The sequence below is a fragment of the Lycium ferocissimum genome, chromosome 7, assembly GCF_029784015.1.
Source record: "Lycium ferocissimum isolate CSIRO_LF1 chromosome 7, AGI_CSIRO_Lferr_CH_V1, whole genome shotgun sequence".
In the NCBI taxonomy this organism is placed as follows: Eukaryota; Viridiplantae; Streptophyta; class Magnoliopsida; order Solanales; family Solanaceae; genus Lycium; species Lycium ferocissimum.
In genome coordinates, this window is record NC_081348.1 from 36,264,179 (window position 1) to 36,286,612 (window position 22,434).

At 34.5% G+C, this 22,434-nt stretch overlaps 3 protein-coding genes across 4 annotated transcripts; 1 reads left to right on the plus strand and 2 right to left on the minus strand.

Moving 5' to 3' along the window:
• Positions 1–837: 837 nt before the first annotated feature.
• On the minus strand, positions 838–5,378 carry LOC132064707 (dicarboxylate transporter 2.1, chloroplastic). The gene is made up of 4 exons (XM_059457796.1): positions 4,390–5,378; positions 2,659–2,972; positions 1,416–1,864; positions 838–1,169 (listed from the first exon to the last, which is right to left on the minus strand). The coding sequence occupies exons 1-4, from the start codon at positions 5,206–5,208 to the stop codon at positions 1,054–1,056; spliced, it is 1,698 nt and encodes a 565-aa protein (XP_059313779.1). The 5' UTR covers positions 5,209–5,378; the 3' UTR covers positions 838–1,053.
• Positions 5,379–14,452: 9,074 nt separating this feature from the next.
• On the plus strand, positions 14,453–18,927 carry LOC132064708 (bifunctional riboflavin biosynthesis protein RIBA 1, chloroplastic). Its single transcript, XM_059457797.1, has 7 exons — positions 14,453–14,644; positions 15,488–15,869; positions 15,951–16,172; positions 16,785–17,107; positions 17,444–17,573; positions 17,796–18,092; positions 18,209–18,927. The coding sequence occupies exons 1-7, from the start codon at positions 14,595–14,597 to the stop codon at positions 18,440–18,442; spliced, it is 1,638 nt and encodes a 545-aa protein (XP_059313780.1). The 5' UTR covers positions 14,453–14,594; the 3' UTR covers positions 18,443–18,927.
• A 1,449-nt stretch (positions 18,928–20,376) lies between these two features.
• On the minus strand, positions 20,377–22,078 carry LOC132062785 (uncharacterized). 2 transcript variants are annotated; one of them, XM_059455279.1, is made up of 3 exons: positions 21,738–22,078; positions 21,482–21,548; positions 20,377–20,949 (listed from the first exon to the last, which is right to left on the minus strand). In XM_059455279.1, exons 1-3 carry the CDS (start codon positions 21,898–21,900, stop codon positions 20,871–20,873), a joined length of 309 nt encoding a protein of 102 aa, XP_059311262.1. In that variant the 5' UTR covers positions 21,901–22,078; the 3' UTR covers positions 20,377–20,870. The 2 variants fall into 2 exon arrangements, 1 of the variants encoding a protein (XP_059311262.1); XR_009416253.1 differs by having other exon boundaries at positions 21,128–22,078.
• Positions 22,079–22,434: the final 356 nt, after the last annotated feature.

A 22,434-nucleotide genomic window follows, 5' to 3' on the forward strand; every position in this document is an offset into this window, starting at 1 on the left:
AGACTTATTGTGACATCTCAAAGGGCATTTGACTTGCATATGCTTGTCATTACAAATGTAATGGCATGCATTATACTTTGTTTCAGGATAAACAATAATGTATTAGATCATGTGGCTATGCAAAATGAAAGTACTGGAAATGAAGGTGGAAAAGAATAGGCACATGAAAATAGACTCGCCCCACATCATAAGGAATACTGCATCAAGGGTATGTCAATAAGTTGTTCTCTAAGATGCGGCTGCTATTGAATCTCGTTCTGTACACGAAAATGGAAGTCCGATTATTCAAGAAACAGGTTTATCGGCTTTAGGATAAGGACTGCTCAACCACAAAAAGTTTGAAAACTAAGTCGACTAAAAAGTCTCTTCGATCTCCTTTTAAGGATAAGTCCATACGCTACTATCCCAATAATATTTACACTAAAGAGAAGCTAGAAAGCCATCAATATGCAATCCAGAAGCAATTAAGACAGAATAATACAGTACAGAGTTTCATATATGCTCCCATGTAGCAACATAGCACTCTTCAACTAGATTTATACTATTACATTACTTGGTAGACTTTGAAGCAATTATGAAGTAGACACAGTAAAAGCAAAAAGACAACACTCCTCTGTGACATTCAACTAATGCAGCTATTCTAGCAGCAAGCATTGCAGAAACCAAAAAAATGGATAGACTATTCACAACCATAAAACTTCTTAGGAGGCCAGAAAGTACTAAATAAAATAAAGGAGCAAAAAGAGTAGCAGACAGTAGCTAGAGAGATCCACTAGTACCTCATTCACACAAGGAAAAGAAAAAAAAAAAAAAAAAAAAAAAGAGGAAAAAAGGAGATAACTTTGAATCACATTCGCTCCTAAATAGTGGCTGCAAAAAATACAGCTTTTTTCTTGCATGTTTTAAGAATATTACAATGGAGAAATGCTGAACACTGATATAGAGATTGTACTTCAGCGAGGAGTCAATGATTTTGAGGTCGTTGCTAAAAATGCCACAACGCGAAGGGCGTGTATAGATGGGAAAAAAATCTACTTAAGCCAAAAACTAGAATCAGTATAGACCCAAGAACTTCCACCAAAATGTCCCAACGACTCCCCATATAGTGGCATTGACGAGTGCCATTACAAATCCCATTTTGAAGACATCCGGGAGATCTACATAACCAGCTGTCATACAAGCAACAAAACAATAGTCAGTCCAAGATCCAAAAATATAGAAGGAAAAAAAGACTGCCAAGCAACGGGGTTAAAATGCAATTACTCATATATCTACCAATTAATTCCAAATTTCCAATATTACTTAAATGAAAAATAAACAACTTTCATCTGGCCACTGAAGAAGTAACTAACAATGCTTCTATAAGAAAAAAAATTGAATGTGCCAATTAAAGAGCCTAGAAAAGAGTTACATACCTCCAAAGTAGACAGCAGCCTGACCACTGCTATAATGTGTCAAAGCACCAAATAGATTAGTGTTGTAAGCTAAAGCCAAAGCCGCCAATATACCAGGCACTCCAGATGCCAAATGCATAGCAAGGAATGCAGAGTATAATGCTCCCACATGGCCTGTTTGACTTGCAAATAAGTAGTGGATACAAAAGTATGATGCTTGAAGAACACCGAATGCAGCTGGCCAGCTCAATGATAAAGCCTGCAGGGATTTAGCTACACAACTAGACATCCAACCAACAATACCAAGGTTTGTCAACTGGCTAGCCATGCCAACTAGGACTGCAAACCAAGCCAAAGTATCCCATGCTGATTTTTCACTTAAACAGTCATCCCAATCGAGCACTCCCAACAGCAAGAGGATTGATAAGCCGAGCATTGCAGCAACAACGCTCGCAATACCAAGAGCGTCCCTGAGAACAATATAGAAGTCATTGCTTTAGAAATTAAATACATCAAGACCACCAGAAACACACTGCCCACACACAAAGTCATACACACTGTAGCCAATGATAACATATTATGGAAAAACATGTAGACACCCAAGAGACAACTAATCTTTTTTCTACTAAGTTCTTTCTGTAAAATTGAAATAAAATTTAGCAAGAAAAGGGGAGGGGTTTGGAAGAATATTCTAGTGAGGAATGAGCTTAAATACAATGGTGGTACTGTGAACCCAAACAGATCTCCACATAAATCTTTTTTAAATCCACTAACGCAAGAAGTTGGTTTTGAAGTCGGAATAACAATTCCACTCAATAAATTCTTTCAAGCAGTCTCTTGGAAAAAAAACTCCTATCCCTTTATTCTCTCTCTTAAGAATCTCTCCCTGTACAACTTTCTACCCTGTAATTTGTACATGCTGCAGAAGCTTCCGACTAACTTTCGGAAGTCTCATATCAGAGAAAATACACATGGTCCCTTGAGAAGAAAGGTTTCAAGAAGAATGGTGGTTTTAGTGCAGCATTTTGGTGAAAAGAAAAAAAGAAGAAGAAATAGATGGAAAAACAGAGAGGGGGTAACCATTATTACAGACTCCCAAATGCCTCTCTGCAGCCTCACTCTTTTCGTGTAGAAATGCACTACTTTCTACCATGTAATAATTTGCTATTGCTGAAATCAACATCACAAAGAGGCAGCGCACAACACTTAAAAAGTTCTAAACAGAAGTTACGCCTATCAACATCAGTTGTGAAACGGTACCTACCCACAAACCCACAGAGTCACGGCAAGAAGCATTGTGCCAATCATCACCCATTCATTTTTTGTAACGGGACCCATAAGACTCAGTTTTTTAGCTGCCATAGCAGGGGCTTCTGGTGTATCTTTGGTTTCAGGAGGATAAAGCTTGTACAAGATGAATGGAGTAGCCAATAGAGAAATAAATGCAGGTAAACTAGCAGCCTTGAACCAAGACACCCATGGGTTTGCGATTACAACCCCAAGTTCCTCAGCTAGCTTGAGGCAGAGTAGATTTTGAGCTGCAGCAGTTAGGAAAAGAGCACTTGAGTTACCTGCACACTGTCATGCACCACAGAAAAGCAATCCGTAAGTGGATGGATATCTTAAGTGATGGCACAATGATGCAAAGTAATTCATCTTCAAGAAACTTTAATGTTGCATAAAGTATAGCACAGACCAAAATATTTAACCGAGTTACTAAATCAGCCAAAATAAACAATGGGAGGGAGAAGTATTACTGATTAGTCTTCTGTTAAAACGAGATGCTTGCAGTACTGTCAATACAAATTTCACTGGCTATAAAATAAAGTAACTTCAAAGAAACACGGAGTACAGACACTAAATCATTACATAGTGATATAATTAAAGCAATTTAACATCCGATAGCTATATGAGCTTGACATAGTACATGAAATATCTCGGCCAGATTTATAGTGATTTTAACCACACAACTATTATTCTTTTAATGACGATGGTGTTCATGCCAGCTTGTCCGCACCTCGACTATTCCACTGAATACCTGCTACCTCCCACCATCACAAGTACCGGATAACTTTGCCCACCAAGACTTAAGGCTTAGGGAGATGTGAAGAATTCACCTAGTGTTTTGCCTCCACAAGGATTCGAACCTGGTTTCTCATGGTTATCCTCCCACTTCATTGACCACTAGGCATACCCTTGGGTGCTAACCACGCAACTACTAGTATTCGACTTATAACTTATAGAATGAACAATTCCATAACAAATGCTATCCAACAGAAGGAAGCTGCTCATCTAAACTAGAAGGACTGGAATCACCTCATATGCAATACTGACCCCATATATATTATGTATTCCTGAAAGAGGTGGATGCACAACCAGGAAATATAGTAATACTAGATCAAATGCATAATGTCTTCAGTTGTAAATACTGAAGTATTCAGACAAAGATCTCAAACATAAATCTGTTGCAATCTTAGAATCAGTAATTGCAAATTTCTTCATGGTCAGCAAAACTCTTTCTTGAGAACGACTCTCAACAAATGAGACACATTCTTTTTTATCAAGAAAAGTTATGAGAATTAATTGAAATTTAACCATTTTGTTATAGACAATGAGACACATTCTCAATCCACCATAGCTGCTTAGAAATTTATCCCTCCCATAATAGATTTAAGTTATACACACGTCCATTGTAAAGATTTTTTACCCTATCAATATAGTTTAATAGTTTAACCTATTGTAGCAAGTAATAACCTTATTTTCCAGGTTGCAAACTCAATGTCACCTTAGACAATAACCTATTTGGCTTTTAAATAACCTGATAGCTCGAATTCAATTTCCAACGTTGGTGTATATAAATCGAATTACTCCATAATCAGGATCATTTGATCCATACCAATTCATGTATCCACAGAGTATGCTTTACAGTTCATTAAAATGCATCTAGCTCAGTGACACACACACACACACATACACATATCTATAGGAGGCAAACCTGAAATTGAGATTGGATCAAGTAAGACCCGAGCTTCTTGGAGGAGGCATCATTCGGTTTACTTCCAGCGGAAAGTGAGAGAGACTTAATAATAGGCAAAAACACCCCACCAGCTCTTGCAGTAGTGCTAGGCATTGCAGGTGCAATCAAAGCCTCACTCAAAGCCAATCCATATGACAAACCAAGAGTACTCTTACCTAACCACTTAACAAAATACGTGGCAATTCGATCTCCTAAACCAGTCTTAACAAACCCACGGGCGAAAAAGAAAGAAATCACAATTAACCAAATAACTTCATTAGTAAAAGCACTAAAAGCACTTGAAAAAGTTAGAGTCTTGGTTAAAACTGAAGTTGTAAGTCCAAGAAAAGCCCATGCCCCTACTGGCAATGGACTTAAGACCAAACCAGCAATAGTGGAAAGGAAAATGGAGAGCAATTGCCATGCTTGAGCTGTAACTTCAGGTGGTTTTGGAACAAAGAAACGAACAATAAGACCAATTGAAACAGAAATGATTAAAGGAATGAGCTTTGCACCTTGGGGTTTTGGGGGGTTGACATCTATGGGAATTACTTCCTTACCTGAGGAAGCATTGATGGGTTTTGGAGATTGTTGATTTCTTGAAGTGGGCTTTGAAAGGGGATTGAAATGGAAAGGTTTGGGGTGAAAAAGATTGAATCTTGAACAGGAAATATTGAATCTTGAAATGGAAGGAGATGATCGGAGGGAAATGGAAGAGGGGCGTGATCGGAGGTGGTGGAAAGAGAGACGAGAGAAGGAAGTGGTGGCTGATGGAGAGTGAAGTGCTAAACTCTCCATTGTTGATGGTAAAGAGTGAAGAGAAAAGAGATGTAGAGTGTGTGTGTGGGAAATTTATGAAAGTGAAAAGTGGGGTTTGGCACTTTGGGTTTGGCTGGTTGAGTGAGAGGCCTTTGGGGTGGCGGAAACTACAATGGCCACATAATAGAGAGTGATCGTTTTGTTCGTTTGACAAGCTAAGAATCCAACTTTTCCTTTTGTTTGGTTTTTTTCAATCTTCATTCTCAACTTATTATTGGGACCCAAATTAAAAAGAAAGAGAAAAAGTAATATACTCCTCTACTTTAGTTTATTGGTTAAATTTATTCTCCGTTAATCAACGTATGCAAATATACCCCTTTGTTAGCCAAAGTATACACATATACCCCTTCGATGAATGGAAATCCCAAATCAGCCAAATTATCCAATTTCAATTAAACTTATCCGATCTGTCTATTATAACCCGACTCACGACCCCATCTCCTCTCCCGCTTGCTCCATAGCCATCATGGCCGGCGAGCTCCGGCCACTATCACATCATTTTAGCAAATGACACCCACATCTTCACAATGCAAGACGAAATAAATGATTACCATGCTCTCCCAGAGGTACATAGATCAGAAACTGCAGCTGCAAGATAGAACTTAGCACTAGGACCAAAGCTTCTAAAAGATACAGCTATCATCCGAAGAATCTGTTTAATATATCATTCATATTGATTTAGGAAAACAAAAGAAATAAAAAAAAAGCTAGCAAAGACAATGCTAGGATTTGAAAAAGTAATATAACCAAAATAAATTCAGCTTGTACATTAAAAGAAATGCAAAGCAATATTGAAAGATCAGAAAGAAAAAAAAATAAGTACCTCTAAATATTACGTGTCTTATATATCAGACAAAAATTTCTCCTCTCCCACTATGCCTAAAAATGTTATCAACACTGTATATTTCAAGAATGAGTGTTTCTTCCTGGGTGATAGTGGCCGGAGCTCCGGTGTCACGAGTTCGCCAGCAATGATGGCTTTGGAGAAAGCAACAGTGAGGGAGAGGAGATGGGGTCGCGGGTCGAGTTATAATAGACGGATCGGATAATTTTAATTGAAATTGGATAATTTTGGCTGATTTGAGATTTTCATCCATTCAAAGGGTATATGTGTATACTTTGGCTAACAGAGGGGTATATTTGCCTACTTTGACTAACGGAGGCCAAATTTAACCAATAAACTAAAGTAGAGGGGTATATTTGACCCTTTTTCCATTAATAAATATAATAGGAGTTTACTAAACTATCTCTATTTATTAGATTTTTTTTTTTTTTTTTTATAGTTGAGCAATATTAAAGAAGATTATTTATTTAATGCTACGGACATAATTGGAAATACTTGCCAATTTTTATCTTGGATTCTTAAAGTCACACTTATTTTGGAATGGAGGGAGTGTAAAATTGGTATTCCAAAAAAGGATTCAAGATTAAACCTTTTTTTTCGATTTGGGGAAATCTGGCGTGCTTAACAGATTTGAGAACTTCCCTCTTAGGATACATGACCGGTATATGTCACTAATTAAATAAAACAACTTTTTTTAACTTGTTATGTTCGATGAAGTCATTTTCATCATAATGACTTTGATTCTCAATCTTCGAATATCTTTACATCTCGTATGTAGTTTCTTTCATCAAGATCTATAGCCTTGTGTATAAATATATTTTGTGACATTAATATCACCTAAATATTTATGGTGACCAAAGCTTGTGGGTCTCTCATTGTTTGCCTTCAAGGTTCTAACTGTGGCCAGTGACACTAAATCGGCTCATTCCATGACATCACTTTGGATCTGTTTGTTAGTTCTTCATGGTCATAAATATGTGAGCCACTACTCACTTAATCATCCACTCTAATATTAATTTGTCGGATGCCCGAAAGATATTTTTAACACGGCGTGATGTAATTTGCTTTGGATAAGTTCGTGCCATTTCCTAAAAAAAATTTGACACCATTAAAATCATCTTAAAACTTTATATTTTTTTCTCATCAACTCTCAACACGGAACTTTAATTTTAAGAGAAATTCAATAGTCAAAAGGTCATAATTAATCCAAATGTCACACATTTGATTATTAGATTATTGTTATTCAGTCAGATTATTTCTATTTTCTTGTGAAGTACGTGAAGAAAAAAGAAAAATAATGCACACATACTTGCAACTTGAGCCTCAGGCTGCAAATCAATCTCTCTCTTCTCTCTCTCTCCTTTATAAACTAGAGTGACTCACTTCGGTTTTATGACAGTGACATAGAAGCTAAGCCTCGTATTTGCCTCTCTCCTTGTGTTTAATATGGAGGAAGATAACTAGCTAGTGAATTGGTTGATAAAACATGGTGTACATGTATTCCAAATTTATAAACTATTCTCTCTATGGAACTTCTGAGGATGTTAATCTTTTTTATAATGCTAATTTTGTTTTCAAACGCCCAAAGAAAATGAGAGGTCATGCCAATCGATCATATGGAGTGGCTTACATGATACAAACTTCACTTCACCAACTATTGCATGTGATTTGGAAGGGAGTATTGGACCTATTGGCTTTTCATTTGCCCCAAATACCAAAGCGGACAGTGGCCACTAACTATTTTCGGCCTTTCATCTTCTTTACGCCTGGAATCTGGATATATGGTTACGAATGTTTGGGACTTATGAGTTTTCATTAATTCCCTTGAAATTGATAACCAAATATAAATAAGAAAATGCTCACAGGAAAACAGATAGGGATATCGGTTGAGAATAATAGATTATGGTACCTCTTCTGTTCAATTTATATGGTATAGTTTGACGTGACATATAGTTTAAAAAACAATGAAGAGTTTTGAAATTTATGGTATTAAATAATATGTCGTAAATATGCGGCTATAAGATTTTTGAAACTTGTGATCTTAAATATGAGATACTAACATTTGTGCAAAGAACTATAAAAATTTGTCATTAAGAAAAAATGGAAAATCCACTTAAAGTATTTCCCGATTTTGAAAGATGACATCTTTTTAACAGACTAATCTATATCTCTCTCTATATATATATACAAAGTTTGTAAAGATAATGTAAGGATATACACCTTTTGTTAATCATATTTATCTTTTTTTTTTAATTTTTCCCTTCTCATTTTGCTCCAAAAATGTTCAATTGATTAGACTCTTTTTACTTTCTCTTATTAATTAAGATTAAAGTCCATCTTTAATTATTCAATAAATGGATGAAGACAAAAGGTCAGGATGATAGTGGTTAATTGAGGAGAATAGACAATTATGTACACTCCTTACAATTTATTTACATTCATTATCATAAATGGTGCATGTGCATCTCTTTGATCCTTTATTCTCTTATTTTATTCTCATTTTTTTTTTCAATCTTTTGCCCTTTCAATGGGCTTTTTACTATTGAATATATTAAATTATTACACTTAATATTGATCCCATTAGAACTTCCTAAATGTACGTTACTAATTTTTTTTTATTTTTTATTTTAGTTTTTTGGCCCTTTACAAACTCTTCTTTAGTTTTATGATCTTTTTATAAGAGATCTTCATCATTAACACATAAGAGATCTGAAAAGGTCATTTTATTCTATTCAAATTATAGGAGGGTAAGAGATCTCATTTTCTAAATTTGTAGTTATAAATATTTACCGCCCTCTTTAGTACCTATAATTATTATAACCTTTAAGACCATGATCTCCATTTTAGTGAAATAAATATGGCTCGTAAGAATTAGTCCTCTTCAAATTGCACGTTTTGTTCTCAATTAATTTTGTCATTTTTTTTTTTTTGCGTCATCAGGTCCGTTCCACTGGTATCTTTCTCTTTTTGCTGTTGTTGTTTTTTTTATTATTTATTTATTTTATTTAATACTTGACATAAAAATGTTACTTTAGTGTAACACTATTTCTCCAAATTTTATGTTTAGTAATTCATTGATGCATTAATCCCTGACAATAATTGTTTTCAAATGCTGTTTGTTCTTTTTAATTTCTCTGATTTGGTAGATGTAATTCTATTTATCCTTTTTTTTTTTTTTTTTTTGTGATTCATTGATATATATGTTGTTCTTGGTGGATTATAATGGTCTTCAATTGATGTTATTATCTTCTTTTTGTTTCACACTTGATGTCTAAGAAACTTTTGAAAGAGATAGCAAGAGGTAGGAAAAAGAAAAGGAAGAGAGAAGTATATTTGGCGCACGTATGCAAAGCGGAACTTTACGGTAAATAGATAATCACTATCTTTGGTATACCTTGATTTAATATATATGTATAGAGAATAAGAATATATGACTGATAATAATTGTTTTCAAATGTTGTTTGTTCTTTTCAATTTCTCTGATTTGGTAGATGTAATTATATTTTTGTCATAATTTTGTTTTTGTGATTCATTGATATGTCATTCTCAGTAGATTATTATAATTTCCAGTTGATGTTATTATTTTCTTTTTTTGTTTCATTCTCACCTGATGTCTAAGAAACTTTGAAAGAGACAACGAGGAGTAGGGGAAAAAAGAGGAAGAGAGGCAGGTGTAATTAAAATAATTTAAGTAGTGATTTTTGAATTTTTTTAATAGATAAATGAGAAAAAAAATATTTCAAGCTATCTGAGGGATGATATCTAATTTCATTATTAGCTTACTAATTATTTGTTTATGTATTGATGTCTTTTATTTCATTATTAGCCTACTTATTTCTGCGTAAATGTGTCGGTCAATCGCTTTTGGATGATCAAGAAGAATTGAAGCAAAGAAGAATATTTGGGGCAGGCATGTAAAATGGAACTTACTGTAAATAGACAATCACTCTCTTTGGTATACCTTGATTTGGTATATATGTATAGAGGAGAAGAATATATGACTTCCCTGCATAGATATAGTTTTTTGAAAGCTCAATTAAAATACTACACATTGTAAAAGGTGGAGTCTGATCCACTCTACTGTTGCAAGGGTGCTTTCAGACTTTTAGTTTTCTTGCCTTTTTTTACTTATTATTCTAATATTATGTATTCATAGTCTAAGGATTATATATAGATGGATTTTTAGCCGGAAAATAAAAATCTTATGGAGGGATAAAAAGGATGAAAAGAAATAGTGTAAGTAATTGCAAGAAAGGGGGAGAAATGGGAAAGAAGAGAGAAGTTAATCCAAGTATATAATATTTTTTGTTTAGTAGGAGATTAGTTTGGATTGGATTGGATTGAGAGACTTCAAGGAATAAAACAATGGAAGAAAAAAGTCGATAAAAGAAAGACAGTAGGATTAGAAATGCATAACCAAAATGTAGTTCGATTGACAATATCTTTTTCTTGTAATAGGAGAAAAATTCAGAAAAACAAAAGTTTTGTTCTATAAGAAAAGAAAATCAAATACCTCTATATATTTAATCTATGTTAGACTAAGAAAAACAATGAGTTATAAAGTTCCTGCATGCATACGTACAGACATATATTTATTTAAAAGGGATCTCCCTATAATTTTTTTCATTTCACTAAAAACTTCATAAATATATTTTTCTAAATCTTCTGACATTTTTGTTTGTATCTTTTTCAACTTGCACGGACCGTGACATAATTATTCTATGACTTACATTATATAATTTATCTTATTATAATATTATAATTTTTTTACCATATTTATAAAAAGAGATGCTTCAAATAAATATTTTTATGTATAAAAATATTTTAAAAATTGAATACATGTAATGCTGACTTTTTTTAGCTAAAACCAAACCAAACCAATTATGGTCGGGTTTTTTTTCAACACCAAACCAAGTCAAACCAAACCACTAGTCGGTTTTTTTCTTGATTCGAAACTTGTGAGTTCGGTTCTATATTTATTTAAAAGGGATTCCCTATAATTTTTTTTTTCATTTCACTAAAAACTTCATAAATATATTTTTCTAATTAATAATTTGTACATAATTATTCTATGACTTAAATAAATTATTTTATTACAATATTATATTTTTTTACCATATTTATAAAAAGAGATGCTTCATCGCGCTAGTAAAGTTGATTCGAAACTTGTGAGTTCGGTTCTCGAATTAAACCCATGTATATGGTTCCGACAAAAGTTACCGAAGGGTTGGCTCCGCCTCTGACTAGTAATGAATGAATCAGGGTCATTTGATACAATGATGGGATGATATCCCATGGGATGAATATCTTATGGGATTAGTTATCTCACCTTCTATAATTTCACCATTTTATTATAAAAGTGATCCCGAAATTAGCTAATATCCCAAATCAAATATGGGTAAAGTTAATCTCAAATTCTATTTTGAATGTATTATCTTTATCCCATGTACCAACAGATCTCTTTTTTTTTTTTTTTTTTGGGAATACCGTGGAAATACTAGACTATATTAAAGATTAATGAAAGAAGCATGACACGTAAGTAATGACGTTGTACTTTTTTCCTAGTCAACTCACAAAGTCAACTGCTTCCCCACTTTCAAGAGGTCCAAAGCTGTGACATAAAATGGTTTGTTCAAATAGTGGTCTTTTCGACACCAGATTACTTTTTGTTTCCTGCCAAAATTCAGAAATCAACACATTTTTTTTTTTATGTTGTTTGTTGAGTTTTTCATTAGTTATGAGGTTAGAATTAAAGAAAATATTTCGTCAATGTGTGTGGGAGAACTGTAGTCTGTAGACAAGAGTGCTGAGTTTGATACCTTTGGAAAATCAGTTTCTTTTGGCTTATTTTTTTCTTTGAGAAGTTTCAGTTTAATTCTCCAATGAATGCTATATTGGAATTTCATTTTACATGCACTTGTTCTCTTTCAAACAATGACTCTTCTACTAAGTTCTTAATCAGATTACCTATTATAGCTAGCCCGCAACAGGACCACTAGCCTACCTCTAACCAACTTGCCTGGATATGTTATTTGAAAGGTCTTAATTAATGTAATTATTTTTGTCATATATGCTATCATTTTTAATTCAATGAGCAAATATATATGTTTAATTTTAGAATCTCGTGTTATATCCTGATATGTTGGCTCCACCAAATTTTGAGACTGAAGGTTATAGTTCAACTTGTTAGAGATATATACACTTTTTTTTTTTTTTTTTTTTTTGGTAAATTGAGATGTATACACTTGTCCTGCAGCATTAATTGTTCAAAGGTTGTTCAACTTTCTACTCTTCTGTTGCAAATATGATCAACCATTCCTTCCACTTGCATTTTTTTTTTTGTTTCTCATCCGGTATTGGATATCAGTTTACTCCGAGTAATCTGGATTCGCGCCACATAAGGCTCAATTAAGAGGGAACCGCTCTCTAACATGATTTTTTTCATAGCTAGAACTCAACCCCAGACCTCTAATTAAGACTTAAGGACGGAGGGACACTATCCATCATATTACAACCTTGTTGATTCTTGCGTTTAATTTAGGAGATAGAGTAGGCGACAAGACTTTTATTTTGTTGACGGATTTGGTCAACTCTCATGTCTCTGGAAACACAATTAAAATTTTATTGTTTACATAATAGAAGAATAGCTATCAAAACCAATCACTCCCTCCGTTTTCAGTTTATATGTCTTAGTTACTATTTGAAGAATCAAACGCTATTTTTTTATCATAATTTTCTTAAATACTTTTTAAATATTTTAAATTGTTAATTATTGTGAGTATATTTTATGTAGTTTATAAATATATGAATTTTATTTTTTTTAAAATAAAAATTTCATGTCCAATTCACGTTGACATAGTTAGTTGAGCACTCGTATTCCAAATCAAGTTATATAAATTGAAACGAAGGGATTAAAAAAATTGGACAAATTAATTCTCTCCTCCAAATATTAGTGAGAATTAGACATCTTGTATATGTTACTTAATTAACACTTTGCGAATAGGATTAAAGAAAATTCTAAAATAAAAAAAGTATAAAAGGGGATGGAGCGAAATGAAAACGAAGAAAGAACACCCAAGTGGGTCACACTTTGACCAGCAGCCTAAATTGGAATTTGGAATTTGGAATTTGGTCAAAAGTAAATGTATGGGAATTACGGATAGCTATTTATAATTTGGATTGGCCCAGCATAACATAACAGCCACACCCACTGTTTGGTACATGAATCTGATAAGAGCCACAAATGGTTTTATACAATTAATAACAGACAACGGTGATTGGACCATACCTTCTGCCATAACTCAATTTTTTTTATTTTTTTATTTTTTATTATTGGATTTTATTTTAAAAATTCCTTTTGCACAAGATTTTGTAAAGAAAATTCCCAATAGTAGAGAAAATAATAAATGAACATTAAAGAGATACCTTCTTATATCATAACGTTTTATTCATGAGTTACACAACAAATATAACAAATTGTTATATTGTGAAATATGACCAGTTTACCACTATATTAGTAGGTGTTCTTAACTTGCACACATCTATTAAGCAAGTTAAGTTTCTTAGGTAGGCTTGTAGTAATCAAAACTTTGAATAAATTAAAGTAGTCTAAACGTGTTTATTATCCTTTGACTAGACCTTCCGAATTGATTTGTTGCTCTAATATGAAACCGTGCTATATTTTAGGAGTAATATATACAAATATAAAATCATATTTCTATGCCCCAACACAAATTCAGTTTTTGTTGATGAAACTCCCTAAATGTTTTGAGATAATGAAATTAATAGAGATATTTGGTTGTAAAAGTAAATATATGCGAATAAACGTGATCATTTTTTGCTCCCTTACCTTATCTATATTAGTCTCCTTATAAATGACAAAAGAAAAGTTCCTCTATTTTATCTAGAAATTGTTACGTATACTTTTTCATTGATAAAAATATCCAAAAAGATGGTAACAAAGGGTATTATTATTGGCTCTAATAACATGTAAAATAGGACTCGAATTACTTACGTTAAAGGACTAATTTAAAATTTAAATTCCCAATATCGCTGACCTCATGAGTGACATAAATTACTTACGTTAAAGAATTAATCCAAAATTTGCATTCCAAGTATTCATGGCCTCGTGGGTGATATAAATTACTTACTTTAAAGAACTAATCTAAAATTCACATTCCAAGCCTTATTTTTTAAAACAATAAATTACTTATTTTAAAAGACTAATCTAAAATTTGCATTCCAAGCCTTAATTTTTTTAACAAGTAGTATAACATATCATATTCGTACGCAGCCATAGATTCCTATTGGTCAGTGAAAATAGGACATGACCTTTAAGGTACCTTAGCATTTATTTCCAGCAAGCAACACCTACCTATTTCCTAGACCTTTCTCAAATCTTGATTGAAAAATAAGAAGTTGGTTTTGGCTTTCTCTTCAATAAAAAGGAGAGAAAGACACCAACCCCTCCATTCAGATTTCAGCTTATATCGTTGAAAGACACAAGTTTTTGGTAACATTAATGGCTTCTATCAACATTTCTTTCCCTTCAACATCTCTCTCTCGCTCCCTGTAAGTGCTTACTAGTAATTGTTTTTTTTCAAGAAACGTGTTGCAACTGAGCTGTATAGAATTTTCAAGAACGAATCTGTTGATTCTGGTTTTAGATTTATGGGTTTTGTAGTGTCTTGTTTTTTGGTTCATTCTTTTTATGAGTATGTTTAATTTGGATCAGTTTGAGGACTTGTTATTTTCAAGAACGATGCATTTCTTGAAAAGGAAGAGGTTTCTTTGACTTTGATTTGTAAAAGGTTGTGGTTTTTGTTTGAATTGTTCTTGTTTGAACTTTACAGAGTCACCACTTAGTTTTTACAATTTTACCGCTTTTCAAGACTCCTTATTTGCCTTGGTGATTGTCTATGATGCCATTTCTTTTTTGTAAATAATTTAGGATTGAGGCGTAGTAGTAATCAATGGCGGAATTAGGATTTTTATTAAGGGGTGTCAAAATATAAAAAAGTAAAGATACGAAGAAATAAAGGGGATTCGCCACATAGTATACATAAAAAAAAATCTTCTTTACGTATCTATGCAACGTTATTTTCCAGCGAACACCCCCTTAGACGCATGTGGCTCCGCCACTTCCCTGTACCTGTACCAATCTTTAATCTTTTTCTGCAGGAAAAGAGTTTATTATGTTTATATATCCTTCTTTGTATGAGAGCAAGGTGTCAAAGAGTCATGTGAAGACTTTCTAATAGCTGTTATTAACATCAGCTTAGTCTATAATGTTCAAATCTTTAATGTGGTTGAGCATTCTACAGTCACCTGTTTAAATATTGATTTTTCACCTTTCACTTTCTTAATAATTTGCAGTATTAGGAGTTCTCTCTGATCTGCTCATTTTTCTTGTAGAGCATCAAAGAACTTCAAGTTGTTCAATGGACTGCACTCCGGCGATGTATATTCTGTTAATGGCGTCTCTTCAGAGTCATTCACACGTCGTAATCCTAGAGCACACTTAACCATCAGGAATGATTTTAAGGTTAAATCTGCATTCTTATCTGGTGAAGGAGACGTCCGTTCTCAATCCAGGGGAGAAAGTTCTCTGCTGAGTAGCCTCTCTACAGGAACTGAGACTCAACCTGATGCTGTAACGTTTGGAACGCTAGCAGCAGATGTTGTTGTTCCTACAACAAGTGGTTTTTCTTCAGATAATGATGAATTCGATTTGGATCGGCCGACAGAAGGTTTTTCATCTGTTCCTGAGGCCATCGAAGACATTCGCCAAGGAAAGGTAGGTTATTCTTAAAAAGTCAACAAGAGTAGTTTGTCTTATGTTGTGTAGAAATAAACTAAGTCAAAATCCTTAATGCAGATGGTGCTAGTTACAGATGATGAAGACAGAGAAAATGAAGGGGATTTAATTATGGCTGCATCCAAAGCTACACCAGAAGCAATGGCTTTCTTTGTGAGGCATGGAACAGGGATAGTTTGTGTGAGTATGGTAGAGGAAGACTTGGAGAGGTTACAGCTTCCATTGATGGTAAACGATAAAAAGAATGAGGAGAAACTTTGTACAGCATTCACAGTCTCAGTGGTATGTATTAACTTGATTACTCACCTTTGTATCTCTTTTTGTAGAGGGGGTTGGGGGCGCAAGGGGACTTTCTTAATGGCAAGCCAGTTCTCATTTCAGAATTTGGGAATTTAACATTTCTAAACCTACTTGATACATTCGAATTACTAAGTTGTTCGATATCTAAACCTTACCAACTAAAGAAAGAAGAAAGAAAGATGTAAGAAATTTTCTGCAAAAAATTTGTAACACGAGTAACAAAATGCTGGGTATTGTTATCCAAGGAGAGTTACTCCCAGTCAATGCTGGAATACTGTGTTTTCCAGGGAATATTTTAAGGATGTAGTGAATGCTATTCTTGCAACTGTGTGGAATACGACTACCTTTTATCTTCTATAGTTTACTTCTACATTTGTTAAGGGCGAAAATATAAATAACATACCTAAGGCTTGTTTTTGAACACATTCTAAGATTTAATTTTCTTCCTGGGGTTCTGAGCCAAAAGACTTCTTGAAATTATCTGTCACCTGTGCTACCTCTCGCTGCTGGTTGTCGGTTGTCCTTTCAGCATCCTAGTCTAGTGTCCTGTTAAATAGATGCTAATGAAGCATTAATGGTAAAACAATCACGCAGGACGCAAAGCATGGAACCACTACAGGAGTATCTGCTCATGATAGAGCAACAACAGTATTGGCACTTGCGTCCAGAGATTCAAAACCTGAGGATTTTAACCGACCGGGACATATTTTTCCATTGAAATACAGGGTAGGCGGGGTTTTAAAACGAGCTGGACATACTGAAGCTTCTGTGGATCTTGCCATGTTAGCTGGCTTAGACCCTGTTGGAGTAATATGTGAGGTTGTGGATGATGATGGTTCCATGGCTAGATTGCCTAGGCTTCGTCAATTTGCAAAAGAACATAACTTGAAGATCATATCAGTTGCTGACTTAATCAGGTAGTTAACAGATCTGCTTCTGATTTCTTTAAGAGTTGGTGTTGCTGAATAACTCCTTCATTGGTTATTTTTTTGATGGTTCTAACGTGAGGCTTCCTTTTCTGTCTGGAACTATTTTACTTTTACTTGATCAAACGAGGAAGTCTACTTCTGGTGTTCTTCTTTCTCTTCGTTTGCATTCAGCTGCATTAATATCTTAAGCACAGTAGAAGTGACTTTCCCTTATCCTTGCTTTGTCCAGAAAATGCTTGAAAGCAAGCAGCCTTTTAGCCCTATTCAACTTGTTTCTACTAACTAGCTTTTGGTACATTATCTGACACGAACTTCCTTTTACAGATATAGGAGGAAAAGAGATCAGTTGGTAGAGCATGCTTCTGCTGCAAGAATACCTACTATGTGGGGCCCGTTCACTGCCCATTGCTTCAAGTCAATAATAGATGGTATTGAGCACATTGCTATGGTTAAGGTGAGCAACTTTTGGGGATATTCTCGCATGTATATTCAGCAGTGGTAGGACTAGTCGAAATTGTACATACATTTCAGTTTGTTGTGTTTCACTAATCACAAAACTGAATATATCAATTAGAAACATAAGGTTCCATCTTATTTTAAAAAAAAAAAAAGTCGAAAGGGGACGGGCACGTTGACTATTGTATACTGATTTGGTATGAGTTTGTTAAATAATCAGGGAGATATAGGAGACGGACAAGATATTCTTGTACGGGTACACTCAGAATGCCTCACAGGAGATATATTCGGTTCAGCCAGATGTGACTGTGGAAGCCAGCTGGCACTTGCAATGCAACAAATTGAGGCTGCTGGCAGGGGGGTTTTGGTTTACCTCCGTGGTCATGAGGGTAGAGGAATTGGTTTGGGTCACAAACTTCGTGCTTATAATTTACAAGATGCTGGACGTGATACTGTTGAAGCGAACGAAGAGCTTGGTTTGCCCATTGATTCAAGAGAGTATGGGGTTGGTGCACAGGTACTTATTTCTTATAAAAACTTCTAGTGAATATATAAGCTCCCTCTGCATCGTGAGGTGAATTTTGTGTAAATCTAGGTACCTTGTAGCTAAACTAAACTTGTATCCTTCTGCAGATCTTAAGGGATCTTGGTGTTCGAACTATGAAGCTGATGACAAACAATCCTGCAAAATACAGTGGGCTCAAGGGTTATGGTTTGGCAATTTCTGGTAGGGTCCCCCTTCTGACTCCCATTACAAAAGATAACAAGAGATATTTGGAAACAAAACGTGCTAAAATGGGCCATGTGTATGGCAACCTTATTCGCCCTGGAAGCAGCACCAGCACAACAAATGGTAAACCAAACTAGGAGAAATCTTCTACTACACAGAATGCATAACATACTAATGTTTCCATGCTTGGGACTGATAAGATGTTCTGTTTGGCGAACAACTTGCTGGAGATATAGCAATCACCTGGATAGCAATCAACTCGGGATACCTTAACAAATAATTCCATATTTTAATCATTGTTTTATTGCTACTCGTGCCAGAATAATGAATTCTTGGTGCTTATTATTTTTACGGACATTCTTTTTGTCTTTAAATGAGCGTTGATGAGAAGTAACGGGATTCACCTTGTCCTGGATCCCATATCAAGTGTTAGTGGAAGGAGGAAAAGCCAGCATATAGACTGACAGGATATGTATTCTTGCATTGGAGAATGTATTTAAACTCTTTTTATAGGCCGTAGCGTTTAGTAGCAACTAGATGTTATGGTTGGTGTACTATAACTTGCTGAAATGATTTCATGCGTTTACTGTTGGCAATTTAAACTTGATCGATGTTGGTTTAATTACTTCTGCTGATAACAGGTCAGTGTTTGCCCTTTGTGTTTACATCAAAACAAACAGTTTTTTTTTGAAACTGATCAAAACAAACAATTTAACCTAATTAGTTGCAAATTAGAATGAGAATCACTTCAGCTGGTTAAGCGATTAAAGTTCGTATGGCACATGTTTTGCATTGATTGGTCTGATGCAAACTAAGAGTACTAGGAATGTTATTTGTTGCCTTATTAGTTATTGTGATAGTTGTGATACCTTTACTGAGTTTGGATAGAAGCCTGTCCGAGAAGGCACCAGCGTGGTTTCCGTCTGTATTTGCAGACATGAAAAACAAGTTTATTTGTCAGACAGGAAATAAGTTACTTATGAGATTATATTCTCTTTCTTGCCAATATGTTTGGACTAACGTGTGAAATAATCTTCTGCCTCTTTAATGAAAAACGTCCAAAATTCATTTTTGGACTAACGTAGAACTAAAACCGTGTTTTTTCACCTTGACCAGCCTGGAACTTCTACAAATTACAAAAACTCGTGTTTTAAAATTCAGTGCTTTTACCTATTAGAGCTTAGGATCTTTAAGTTTAGGAAAGTACCCCTGTCAGTTTTAAACCTTTTCATATGCACTGTTGGTATACATTCAATGAACGTGCAAATAACCTTAAAAATTTGGCAGATAATTGATTACACGTCCGCGGTCTTTTCTTTTACCGTGTACACTAATTACATTAAAGAATTTAAGTTATAACACTGACCATATAAAGACTTTTCACACTATTTTCCAAGTTACCACTTAGGCACTTACCTTATACTAGTATATTATATTTTATATAATTACTAAACTGTACTTGTCGTATACTATAAATCACTTGTAGTTACCTTTTAATTAACTTATTTTTACTGGAATTAACCTAGCTTAATATGGTGAAAATTTTCATAGCATAAGTGTTTAAAATTAGAACCCTAAGTTAAATTGTTCCAAAAAACCTTCCAAAATCCCAAAAAAAGAAAAGAAAAGAAAAGAAAAGAAAAAACAAGTCGTGCATGCAATTCAGAACTCAGACCATTAGTCTTCCTTATAAATAATACTCTGCCAACCTTAATTCTTTCTCTCGCACAAACTCCCCTTCTTTTTTCTCTCCAATATTTTTCCTTTCCTTACACTGCATGCAATGGCATCATCACTATCATCATACAATGGTCTCTTAGTCCTAATGATGGCAACATTCTTCATGGCCATGGGATTAACAACTTCACATTCCCCCTTAAGTTCTCCATCACCATCACCACTAAAGTCATCACTAAGTCCTTCACCATTATTTGTTCATCCACCAATTAGTGCTCCTGTTTATTATCCTCTATCTCCTTCAATTTCTCAGTCTCCATCATCTAACGTCACGCCCGAGCCTGCAACTAATGCTGCTGTTACGTTCAACTTTAGCACCCATCTGGCCGTTGGATCAGTTGCTGCTCTCATCTCTGCCTTTGCTTTCTTGGTCTAGGTTGAAAGTTTACAAGTAGTACTATTAGTTTTATTTTAAGAATTCGTAACACTTAGTATTGTTTTTCTTTGGAGTTGGCTTGTATTGTATGTAATGAATACTAGTAGTAGTATTTAGTACTGACGAATGACAATAGGAGTTTGATTTTGTTTGTTCGTGTTTAATATGTTACCCTTGCTTCATATACACTTTGCTGCTAGTTTCCCTTTTTCACTCTGATTCCTGTTGAATGATGATTTCTTGAATGCATGATATAGGTGTATCTTTGGTGCCTTTAAATATGTTTCAAACAAATCTTGATGATTCTAATCAAATTTTGAATCCCCCCGCCCCACATACACACATAATTCGCAGAGGTATAATAGAGGATCAATTTTACAAGAGTTTAGTTTCAACTTGCGATTGTAACATCTTGATCGATCTCTGGGTTATTCCAGCAAAAAGAAAAAGTACTACCTCTGTCCCAGTTTATGTGGCGGCATTTGGGCATGAAGTTTACGAAAGAAAAATAAGACTTTGAAAACTTGTGATCTGAAACAAGCAACACATGTGTGATGAGAAGATTAAATCTAAATTCTTTTTAGAAAGGAAGTATGACACATAAATTGGCACAGGGAGTATAAAATTTGCAGTTTTCACTCTTTATTGCTAAATATGGTCTTGATTTCTGGGATCAAAGGATGGGAAAAAAGACAGAGTATCTTATCACCTTTAGTTTGATGGAAAAGCTGTAAGTGGTAATTGAAGTCCCTTTGGTACTTTTAACATCTTTGACTGCTTGTGGGAAGGTTTGTCTTGTTGAAAGCTATGTTTTGTTGGTCCATCTTCTTGACTGCTTTTACTCTCTTCAATTTTGGTTTCCCTTCCATTACAAGAGAAAAAAAAAGTTCTCATTCAGAACTTTGTGTGTATGTATGTTTTTCTTTTCCCTTCTTTTTGGAAGACTTTAGGGAGTTTCTGCATTGACAAATGGTGGTTGAACATCCTAGGCTAAAGGATTGATTCAGAAGCTGAATATTGGATCCTTCACATGAGAATGACACAATTGCAGGAAAATAATCACCTATCATATGTATAGAAAATTGAACTATGGCCTGAAATGGATCCAAGCTGATTCCTCTCAATTTTATCTGCATACGAATTTATAAAATGTTACTACAATTTTATTTGCATACGAATATAATCTCAAATTGAGAGGTCATCCTCATCATTGCAGTGAATTGAGAGGTCATCTTTTTTAAATCTTCCTGCTAGGGGATAAAACTAAGGTCTTAGCCAAAGATTTTTGCAGCTCATCACATCTTTCAGCACCATCTGACCTGTTCCATTCACTGCTCGAAAAGTAGTAGAACAGTACTGTACGTACTCACTAGGAGCCATCTGATCAAACAACGAAAGATTGAGGCTCCGGAGATGATTCAGGGTAGGAGTTGAGGGCTTTAACGTTTTCCTTATCTTGATTTGAATCTCCAACTTGGCCATTAAAACTGGCTTTGACGACCAGAATTCGCAATAACAAAAGAGAAAAAGCAGAACTCTGAATTTTCATTAATAAGCTTCTGGACTAGAGTTCCTTTTTCTTTTTGTTGATTTCTGAATTTCAAGTTGTTCTTAAATACTCCTTACAGATGCACAGCCCATGTTTAACAGCACACTTCACTCCACCAACTTGGTACTAACTGGCATTAATTAGTTTATTTTCATCATACTCCTGATTCGTCGCACCAACTTGATAAAATTGGCATTAGTTTATTGTGATTATACTCACGACTCATGCTATAGGATGCACGTAAACCCACTCCGTGGGATTATACTGGGTATGTTGTCCTTAGTAAGAACCCAATGTGCATGTACATGTATTTATTCCCCTTACTTGTTGGAGTAATATACAAGCAACTCTTCTACCATATCTTTCAATTACAATTCATAAACAAGGCAAGAAATTTTTTCTTGATTTTTCCAAGTTCAAGCTTCACCTTAAATGTATTTTCAATAAATGTTATACTATTTTCCAGT